The sequence below is a fragment of the Nannospalax galili genome, unplaced genomic scaffold, assembly GCF_000622305.1.
Source record: "Nannospalax galili isolate Female #2095 unplaced genomic scaffold, S.galili_v1.0 scaffold591, whole genome shotgun sequence".
Taxonomy (NCBI): Eukaryota; Metazoa; Chordata; class Mammalia; order Rodentia; family Spalacidae; genus Nannospalax; species Nannospalax galili.
Window position 1 is genome coordinate 1,891,559 of NW_008330926.1, and position 10,636 is coordinate 1,902,194.

At 51.3% G+C, this 10,636-nt stretch overlaps 1 protein-coding gene across 2 annotated transcripts in view; it reads left to right on the top strand.

Moving 5' to 3' along the window:
- Nucleotides 1-9,742, top strand: part of Hdgf (heparin binding growth factor) — a 10,414-nt gene extending 672 nt beyond the window's left edge. Inside the window, exons 1-6 of one of the 2 annotated variants that reach the window (XM_008853337.2) lie at nucleotides 7-191; nucleotides 6,730-6,806; nucleotides 6,951-7,089; nucleotides 7,700-7,885; nucleotides 8,110-8,321; nucleotides 8,530-9,742. In XM_008853337.2, coding sequence (XP_008851559.1) covers nucleotides 105-191; nucleotides 6,730-6,806; nucleotides 6,951-7,089; nucleotides 7,700-7,885; nucleotides 8,110-8,321; nucleotides 8,530-8,536 — 708 coding nt within the window. In that variant the 5' untranslated portion in view covers nucleotides 7-104 and the 3' untranslated portion in view covers nucleotides 8,537-9,742. Of the gene's footprint in view, nucleotides 1-6; nucleotides 192-6,729; nucleotides 6,807-6,950; nucleotides 7,090-7,699; nucleotides 7,886-8,109; nucleotides 8,322-8,529 lie in introns of those variants that run through there. The other variant, XM_008853340.3, reaches the window with a different exon arrangement.
- Nucleotides 9,743-10,636: the final 894 nt, after the last annotated feature.

A 10,636-nucleotide genomic window follows, 5' to 3' on the forward strand; every position in this document is an offset into this window, starting at 1 on the left:
CCGCGCGAGGGCCGGAGCGGAGCGGCGCCGCTACCGCCGCACGCGCAAACTTGGGCTCGCGCTTCCCGGCCCGGCGTGGAGCCCGGGGCGTCCGCGGCCCCGCCATGTCGCGATCCAACCGGCAGAAGGAGTACAAGTGCGGAGACTTGGTGTTCGCGAAGATGAAGGGCTACCCACACTGGCCGGCCCGGGTGAGCAGCGCGGCCGCCGGCCTGTAGCGGTTGCATAACGCTCGGGAGGGCACGGCACCACGCGCAGGCGGGCCGGGGGCACCGGGGCCCGCTCGGCCTGTGGAGAGCCCACTGCGCTTACATAACTGACGCCATGGGTGTCGGCACCTGGCGGGTGGCGCCGATCGCCTCCTGGGCCGGCTCCGCGTGCTCGGTCGGTCCCCAACCCCCATACCCTCTCAGGCTCTGGGCGCGCGGTCGGCGTCGGGAGGGGGTGGTGTTCTCCCGCTTCGCTCCTGGCCACTCTGGGACCCCCTTAAGAGCCCTGTGTGCCCATTGATTGTCGTCTCCAGTTCAAACTCCTCTGGTGGAGAAACGATTACGAAGGGTTCCATTCAGAGGGGGCTAGACAGAGTTCGCTTCCAGAAAACTTTCTTCGGTGACAGGTCTGAAGTTGAGAGGGCCTTGGTATGGTCGGTGGTGACCTACGAAGTGATCTACCTGGCTGGATAACTCCGCCACAACCCATCAGCCCTCAGCTCTTGCCCCTTCATATGCTACCAGCTCAAATTTGGGACTGTCGGCTACAGGGCCCCACGTGCGTTGGAAACTCTAGTCCAGACTACACTAGTGAGGCAGGGGATTGTGGGGAACCTGAGTTGCTCCACTCCCCACCAGTGAGCCTCTCCCGCCAGAAGGTCTATGTCCGCCATGTGGTTGATTGAGCGGCGGGCTGTAGAGCCTTTCTCATTTCAGCACCTGGCCTGGTGGGAGGGTGGGGCCCGAAATGTTTATCACCTTTTTCCTCTGAGGAAAGTAAGGGAGGGGTGTGTGTCTCTGGCAACTTTTCAGACTTGGTGTAGAGGAGCCCCTTGGTACTGGGTGAGGGCATGACTCAGCCCCCTAGGGTGTGGGACTTGTGTAGTGTGAAATCCTAGGGCAGAAAAGCCTGGAGAAGAGGGATCAGAAGGATTGCCCTGTGACTTTGGCCTGCTCTTCTCAGTATGGCTAGCTAGTCATCTGGCTCAACACTGTTCTGACCTTCTGAAGTTCCCCCCGGGCCTCAAGTGGTTCTGGTGACAGGCCAGCTTGACCACTGAGAAAATCCAAGTGGCCTCCATACTCTGTACCATCTCTGAGGAGAGGAGTGTCTAATCCCATTTGCTTTGGCTCCTTGCTCTCTGAAACTTTTGGATGGATCAAATAAGGCCTTGGAGTGACGTTCAGAGTTAAGCCAGCCTGTTTCCAGGACCTCAGAAGGGCCTAATGGGCCTGATGGAGTTGAGGCAGGCTTGTGTGTGTTTGGGGCATGTGAACACTCACGTACTTTACCCTGTACTCTGATCCAACTGACTTCTTGACCCGGATGCCAAGGCACTGGTGGGCAGGGCAAGAACTGAAACCAGGTCTGACTACTTTTCCCTATTGGAGATGAGACAAAGTCCAGAGGATGGACTATGCCTTGGGGGGCGTGGGTAACTGGAATGTGTATTTCAGGGAACCCCTTCTGGATCAGAGAGAACAGGGACCCACTGTAGCCCTATAAGGTTTCTGCTGGCCTTTGGATGGATGGAAACCATCCATTTCTTCTTTTCACCTTGGGCCCCCAGGACAGAACTGGACAGCAGTGTCTTCCTTTGTTGAGGCCTGGACCTTTGAGGTACTGTTGTGAAAGAGGTCAGAATAGGTCTCAAAGAGATAGGCATCCCAACACTTTGCCTAGCTTTGGCTCTTTTTAAAAATACTGTTTTTATTTTAGGTGTATGAGTATATTGCCTGCATGTATGTAAGTGCATTCCTGTCATGCAGTGCCCTTGGAGGTCAGAAGAGGGTGTCAGATCCCCTGGAACTGGAGTTAGGAATAGTTGTTAGCTGCCATGTAGGTACTGGGAATCAAACCTGGGTCCTCTGCAAGAGCAGTCGGTGCCCTTTCCTTCTCCATCTCCATCCTCCTAGCTCTGGCTCTGATTCTGGGTTGAGGGGATGGGTACACTCAAGGCTATCACCTCTCAAAGACATTCTCCTTGACCTCAAAAGAACATATAAAACTGAGTCCTGTGTTATTTCCCCTGCCCCCATTCTTTGGAATCTGTCTCAACTCCTGAGACAGGGGAGCAGGAAAGAGGGACCCTGATGGCTGGCTTTCCCTCCACCTCCCTCAGAACCCTCAGCCAAGATGCAGGACACCACTTGCACCTTTCTGCTCCCAGCTTCTGCTGCTGGGGAACATGGGTGACTGGGAAAGACTAAAAGGACCCTGAGTTTGAGATGAAAGTCACAGGGGCCATGTGGTAGCAGGACTTGCCTGGAAGGATGGTCCATCTTTTACCTTCTCTCTTCCTCCTGCCTGATTTCCTGGGGGATCACCAGGTATTTAACAACCATCCAGGCTCAGGGATTCTTCCCCAGGTGTCTTCCTCTCCGTCTCTATGCTCTTTCTCTCCCAATCCCAGGGAAGCTCCTAAGCAACTCAGGTCCTCCCTTTTCTACCCCATCTCTTCTCTACTGTTGGGCTTGTCACTCTTTCCAGCCTAACTGTCTGAACTGCTTGCAATCCTGGGCATTCTGGTTCTTCTAGGTCTAGTTGGCCTGGCCCCAGCTGTGGTGGGCCCTGGGTGTGGTGGTCTGAATCCTGGCTGTCAGTCAGTGTGTGTTATCCTTCTGCCTTAAGTGCCAGGAGATCCCAGACCTGTTTGGGCCTGAGTGCTAGGGGCATGATGTTCAGTCATCCCTGTTTCTCCTCTAAACATTGAAGATTCCAGGATGGGATCTCTGTTGCTCAGGTCTGCCCGATGAAGGCAGGCAAATGAAAGGGAGTGGGCCTGGATAGCTAAGAAGTTTCAGAACTCCCCTCCAGTTGGCTAGAGGAGGAGGTGCAGTAGGGTCCCCAGCACATCTGACCTCACCCTGACCTGACCCACTTTGCTTTGACTCAGTCACAAGTATGGATATAAAGAAAGGCACCATCAGGGAGACAGACTGGGGTACAGAGCTCCCTTGAGACTTCATATCCTCCTCATCAGAGAGCTTCCCTTCATAGCCAAGTGCCAGGAAAGATGGTTCCTTTGTAGCTTGAGGGGTGGAGGTACTGCCACAGAAGGGATTTCTCCCCCTTTTTGAGAGTCTAGAAATGTTGTTGAGCAAAAAGTACTTCTCTCCCCACCAGATGGGGCCAGGGGAGGGGGGGGTGGCCCTCTGTAGGAAGAGGCCCAGGCCCTGTCCTATACCTCATCCCTTCACACCCATTCTTTGTGTAGCTGTAAGTTGGCAGGGTTGGCTGAATTGGTATTTCTCATTTCCAGTTTTAATTCCATTCAGTCTTTTTTTTTTTTTTTTTTTTTTTTTTTTTTTTTTTTTTAATTTTTAGTTTTTTTTTTTTTTTTTTTTTTTTTTGTCTTTTTTGAGACACCGTCTCCCTGTAGCCCCAGCTAGGTGACCAGGCTGGCCTCTCCCTCCCAAGTGCTGGGACTTAAGGCGTGTGCCACCACGCCTGGCATCCATCTAATCTTTTATTTCTAGGGCTGTGCAGCTGAGAGGCTCCTGGGTCCCCTGCCACATGATTTGGGTGCTGCTGCTCGTTTCTGTCTGTGGGGAGCTGGGGTGTCCAGGTCTGTACTCCTGGAGAGAGCCTGGAGCCTCTTGGCCCTTTCCCCACCTTCTCTTTGGGACTCTCATTTCTTTCCTTTCATCACACATGTATTATGAGATTGAGAAACACAATAATGCCCTAGCTTAGGTGTGGGCACTTGTGTAGCATGCCAGCCTTGGACCCATTCACTTGTCAGAGATACAGCCCTTCCACTCCAGAGGACCAGTGGGAGAGCCCTTCCTGCTGTTGTCCTTTGCCTGTCCCCTGGGATCCCTAAGCCCTGGAGGCCCTCATTTTGTTTTTGCTAACCCCATCTGAGAGGAGAGCTAGCTGGTAACAAGAGCCAAGTGTCCTGCTAGCTCCGCCCCATCCTCAGTCCTTAGAACATATGTGACCACCCCCATCAGCCCCCGAGTCCAGGCTGTGGGTTCAAGCACTGCCCAGGACCCACTTGCTTGACTTACAGGCTTGGGGGAGTGGGAGGTGGTGTTCAGTGTCCTGGATAAAGGACCTGGGGGAGAGGGGTGGTGACATTCCTGGTTGCTGAGTGGGCTCTGGGGGTGGGGTGAGGACTTTGCACCCCCTATTCCCACATTCCAGCATCTCCTGGTTATTGGAAAGGGCCTAGTTTGTGTTGTGTCTTCCTAGGAGGGAGGGGCTGGACCTCTGTCCCCAGAGGCCATGGGGGGGGCTGCCAAAAGCTTGAAGATGTCTAAGTCTAGAGCAAGACGCCTCTCAGTCATGCCTACTCTACTCAGCCTATTCTATCCACCCAGCCTCCCACTATTCCTGATCACTGCCTTGGCCTGTCTGTCTCTCCTGTTTGAGTCTGGGGCTCCGGTCAACATGGCCACCTGGCCTCTGTCCAGAAGGGAAGCCAGATTTCTCGGGCTGTTGCAAGTATTGCTGGGAGTTGTAGTTCCTTTTCTAACTTTCAGTTTGTTTAGCCTGGGTTTCCAAGACTTGATCTGAGAGGGAGCAGTCAGGCTACTGTTTCTCCATTTCAAACCTGATCTTAGACCTCAGCACCTTCTACCTTTACCCTAGCATTCCTCTTGGGCCTATGGGGCAAAGAATCACACCAAGTATTTAGGCCTGCCAGGCGTGGTGGCGCATGCCTGTAGTCCCAGCACTTGGGAGGCAGAGGCAGGCAGATCTCTGTGAGTTTGAGGCCAGCCTGGTCTACACAGTGAGTTCCAGGCCAGCTGGGGCTACAAGGGAGACCCTGTTTCAAAAAGACCAAAAGGAAAAAAAAAAAGAATTTAGGCCTGAGATCTGGTCCTCACTATAACTTGCCATGTTACTTAGAGAAAGTCATGTCTTTTCTGGGCTCAGTTTCCTCATCTAAAAAGATTTGACTATTTTGGTGGCTTTCAGAATGTTTCACAGAAACCTTTTGGAATCATTACCAAAGTCAAGAATTGAATAGGCAGCACATTGCGACCCCACCCCTTTTCAACTTCAGAGCAATCTGCTTTTATTTTCTGTAAATATGTTCTATAGAGTCAGTCAGCAATTTTTTTTTTTTTAGTACTAGGAATTGAATTCAAGGCCTTGCGGATACCAAAAAAGCACTCTGCTAGTGAGCTACCTTCCAGCCTTCTAAATTTTTATTTTGAGATAGTTTTGGTAAGTTAACCAGGCAGGCCTTGAACTTGTGATCATCCTGCCTCAGCCTCCATGGTACCTAGGATTTCAGACCTGTACCACCAGGCCTGGCTCATTCAGCAGGTACTATGTACCTACTGTTTGTCAGAGATGAAAGCAAACCACAATGGGCACTCCTTTTGGCAGCAGGATCGTGAGTTCCAGACCAGCCTTACCTACATAGTGTGACCCTGTTACCTAAAAGGAAAAAAAAAAAAAAAGCTCTCACCTTTGGGTGGATATAGTCCCTATGATAGTCCACATAAATATCAATCAAGTACTAAGATTAATCTGTAAAGTTGGAACTGAGAAGGGAAGGTGCTAGGGAAGTGTTCCTTGGGGCACTAACTGGTCAGGAATGAAACTTTGTGGAGGGAGTGATGGTGGGGCTGAGGTTGGAAAGCTGGTCAGGAATTAGTAGGAAAGGCTGAATGATAGTGTGGCCAGAATAGAAGGGAAATGTCCTGGGAAGAGTTGTCACAAACATAGGTGGTGTCAACTTCTAGTTATTCAGCACTGAACCCCATGGTTTAAGTACTGTGATTCTCCCTTTTACAGACGGGGAAACTGAGGCAGAGAGGTTCACTAAGTACTCCAAAGTCAACCCTAAATGTGACAGTGGAGGTTTGGACCTTGTCATTGAGAAGAGGTGGGCCCTAGTCATGGGAAGGCTTTTGAAGGGATTGAAATGCTTTAACATTTCATAATTGGAGCTGGGCATGTTGGCACTGTGCTATCATCCCAGCATTCCAGAGCGGAGGCGGGAGGATCTTGAGTTTGTGGGAGGATCTTGAGTTTGTAGCTAGCCTAGGGCACATAGCAAGAACCTGTCTCAAAACAGAGAGGTAACACTGTTGGCTTTTGGAGTGGCAGAAATGCAGCTTCAGCTTGGATTGGACACTGGGGAAGGTGCTTGAAGGAGAGGGAAAGTAGGCTTGGATTTCTGTTGGGCTTTCCTGTCTAATTTTATTTATTTTATTATTATTATTTATTTATTTATTTATTTTTTGGTCTTTTTGAGACAGGGTCTCCCTGTAGCTCTAGCTGGCTTGGAATTCACTATGTAGACTAGGCTGGCCTTGAATGTACAGAGATCTGCCTGCTTCTGCCTCCCCAGTGCTGGGATTAAAGGCATGTGCCACCACACCCAGCTCTCCTGTCTAATTTAATCTGAACAAATTGTACTACTAAAAATGTTTCACAAACTGGTAATCTCTAGGGCCCCGCTTTCTTTGGCTTTATACAAATGACTGTGTGCCTCATTCTGCCCCAGACTAAAGACCTCCGGACTCTAGCTCACACTTGTTCTCCCTTTTGCCCCAGATTGATGAGATGCCTGAGGCTGCAGTGAAGTCAACAGCCAACAAATATCAAGTCTTTTTTTTTGGGACCCATGAGACGTGAGTGAGGGGCCAGTGGGATATAGGTGGGACACCATGGGAGCACCACTGTGGGGAAGGGGGTGATCATACCTGTGTCTGCCTGGCTGTGCACTCTGGGGGCAGCTCGGGGCTTGAAAGCACAGTCTCCCCATCTCTCATCAGGGCATTCCTGGGCCCCAAAGACCTCTTCCCTTACGAGGAATCCAAGGAGAAGTTTGGAAAGCCCAACAAGAGGAAAGGGTTCAGCGAGGGGCTGTGGGAGATCGAGAACAACCCTACAGTCAAGGCTTCCGGCTACCAGGTGAGCTGCCAGCAACTGCCAAAACCCCTGGAAAACAGGTGTGTTGTGGGCTCCAGGAGCCTGGCACACAGGTGATGCTTAGTCTTCAGAATATCAGGGTTTGGGGAGGGTGGCAGAGTTGGGGCTTTCTGCAAGAGGGGATGAGGGAGTCATGGGGTGATTTGTAGTTGTAGGTCAGGGGCCACTACTAAGTGGCCTTGGGAAAAAACAGGATGGAGGCGGTAAGTCGGGGCAGGCCTTTATTGGGCCCATGGTGAGTAGAGAACACAGCCTTCCAGGAGGAGGTGCTCCTGAGCCGGGCAGGACAAGGCGGGAGGGCGGGGGGCAAGGGGGTCGTGGGGAAAGGGTCCCAGCTCCCTTTGGGAGAAGTTGACCCGAGGTTTTGCCTCCTGCTCCAGCCCTCCCCCCTCCTGCACAGAGCCCTGCCTGCCCGGCCCGTGGGTTAACCCCGGGGCTAATCCAACAGAGGTGGGTCTCAAATCACTTGTGAGACTGGGCACCTGGGTGGGGGTGGGGGCATGATGGGCAAAAGAAGGAGTGAGTGACTGGGGGGGTGGTTGGGGAGGGGGTAGCCTCTGGTTCCACTCAGCCTTTGCTGTCTCTACCATAGTCCTCCCAGAAAAAGAGCTGTGCAGAAGGGCCGGAGCTGAAGCCTGAAGCCCCCGAGGGCGATGGTGATAAGAAAGGAAATGCTGAGGGCAGCAGTGATGAGGAAGGGAAGCTGGTGATCGATGAGCCAACCAAGGAGAAGAATGAGAAGGGGGTGCTGAAGAGGAGAGCAGGGGACCTGTTGGAGGTAACTGCCAGCCCGCAAAACAGGGCTCTGCCTCAGGGCATTGGGTCTGAGGGAGAAATCCAGCTCCTAGTCTCGGGGAGTCCAACTGAGAGTGGGCCACAGAAGGCATTCCAGCCAGCTACCAGAAGGCAGCAGAAAGACAGTATCCTAGGAAAGAGCCCCTGAGGAGGGGACATTTGCTATTGTCTCTAGCCTCACTCCATGTCCTCTGTCAATCTGCCTAGGATTCCCCTAAACGTCCCAAGGAGTCAGAAGATCCTGAAGGTGGGGAGGATAAGGAGATGGCTACCTTGGAGGGTGAGAGGCCACTTGTGGAGGTAGAGAAGAACAGCAACCCCTCTGAGCTAGGCTCTGGCCGGGGACCTCCTCAGAAGGAAGAGGAAGAAGAGGCTGCCAAGGAAGAAGCTGAGGCTGAGAGCATCAGAGATCATGAGAGGTAAGTAAGCTACCTTGGTAGGGGGTGGAAGGGCCTGGCCACCTATGGAGAGGAGGAGGAGGTGGAAGAGAAGGAGGAGGACAAGGGTCTGCAGTGGTCAGCCTCTCTGGAGGCAGGGTGGGCTTTCCCTGGAGACCGGCACTGGCTGGGGCAAAACCAGGTCAAGGCCACACCATTAACCCTTCTCCCCTCCAACCCTCCCTCGCAGCCTGTAGCCATCAATGTTTCAAGAGGAGCCCCTGCCCCGTTCCTGCTGCTGTCTGGGTGCTACTGGGGAACTGGCCATGGCCTGCAAACTGGGAACCCTTTTCCCACCCAACCCATTCTCCTCCTCCACTCACTTTCTCCTCTTTAAGTCCAGCCCCTGGAGATTGACCTGACCCTCACCTCTAGGTCCCTCTACCCTGTGACCTAAGTCAGGGCCATGTCTTCTGTGCCCTGGGATGAGATGAGGCCATTATGTCTCCTTAGATTTGTTTCCTTGGGCTTCTGTTGGGGCTTGGGCTGCTTTTTCCACTTCTTGAAACACCTCCCCTCCTGCAGACATTCTAGACCTCTGGGCTGGCTTGGGGCAGGAATGGAGGTGATAGAGTTTCTGAAGCCTGGTCGGGCAGGAGGCTCCTGTTCTCTCCTCCTACATCCTGTTTTCCCATCTGCCAAAATTCAGGAAAAGGCGGACAATATGTGGGAGGGGCCTCCTTCCATAAATCCTTGGTGATTTGGACAGCAGCTATTTTGCTGACCTCAGGAGTTCTAGGAATTGTAGGTTATCATTAGAAGAGACCCTGTGGCTTCCAAGTTGTTAGGGCCACTGGACCTGGAGAGAGCTGAGATCTGAAGGGTTCCTTTATCATTTGCATTGAACAAATGTCCTTTATATCTCAGGCCAGATAAGAGGTGACCTGGGGAAATTCCTGTTGCCCTCTTCCCACAATGCTCAAGGCCAGCCTGTAGTCAGATATATCACCCAGACATAAAGGAAAAGACACATTTTTTAGGAAATGTTTTTAATAAAAGAAAATTACAAAAAAAAAGTAACCCCCACCTCTTTGTGTGCACCCCATTCTGCTCCTTTCTTCCCACCACTCCTCATTTCTAGGTGCGCCTGGAGGCGCCCTTCTGTGGGGGGTTGATGGCTTTCTTTTTGTAGCTGGGACTTTGGTACTTCCTCCAGAGTCATACCCCTTTTGGTCCTCTTGGTGTTGTCACATCCACTTTGTAGCCCACTAAGAAGACGGGAAAAGTGCCCTCCCCCAGCCTCTTCCTAGTGGTCTCTCTATGCCTCTCTTTTGCCTTTTGTCTTTTACTTCTTGTCCCTCCCTTGGGCTCTGAAGAAAAATTGCTGACTGTAGCTTTGGAAGTTTAGCTCTGAGAACCGTAGACAATTTGAGTTCTAGGAAAATAAAACCCGTTGATTACTATATTTGATTCTGACTAATTCTTTGGGAGTGTCTTGGTTAACTGAAGAGGGGGAAAGGGAAAGAGAACAGAACACAAAGACTTCCAGATCACCTCAAATTGAAGGAAAGTTGTCAGTCTCCTCCTTTCCCAAGGCATTAGAAATCCAAATTTTTGGGCTGGGCCTGGTGGTACATACACTCCCAGCATTCAGAGGCAGGTGGATGGAGGCCAGCATGATCTACATAGCAAGCCAGACCCTGTCTAAAAAAGAAAGAAAAAATAAATAAGTAAAACTGGCAAAAAAAAAAAGAAAAAGAAATCCAAACCTCTACATGAGGGAAGGCTTACAGAAAAGCCATATTCTGTCCAGCCAGTATTTAACACAGTTTTTTGTTTGTTTGGTTGTTTTTTTTTTTTAATTTTTATTTTTATTTTATGTGTATGTGTGTATTGTCTGCATGTAGGTAAGTGCACCCGTGTCGTGCAGTGCCAGCAGAGGTCAGAAGAGGCTGTTGGATCCCATGGGACTGGAGTTACAGATAGTTGTTAGCTGTCATGTGGGTGCTGGGATTTGAACCCTGGTCTTCTACAAGAACAACCAGTGTTCTTAACCGCTGAGCCATTTCTCCAACCCTTTAACACAGCTTTCTTTGCAAACATCTGGGAAGGTCTAAAATTTTTTGAATCAGGTGTGGTAGCGTACATACCTATATTCCCAACAGTCAAGAGGCAGGAGGATCGTGCTTTCACCAGTCTAGGCTGTCCCATCCTGGGTTATAGAGTAAGACCCTGTCTAACCACACCTCCCCCCAGTCCCACTCCCACCCTTACACACACACATACACACACACACGTACAAAAAATGGTGTTTGAGGGGTTTGGGATATACCTCGGTATAGTTGCCTATAGTTGGA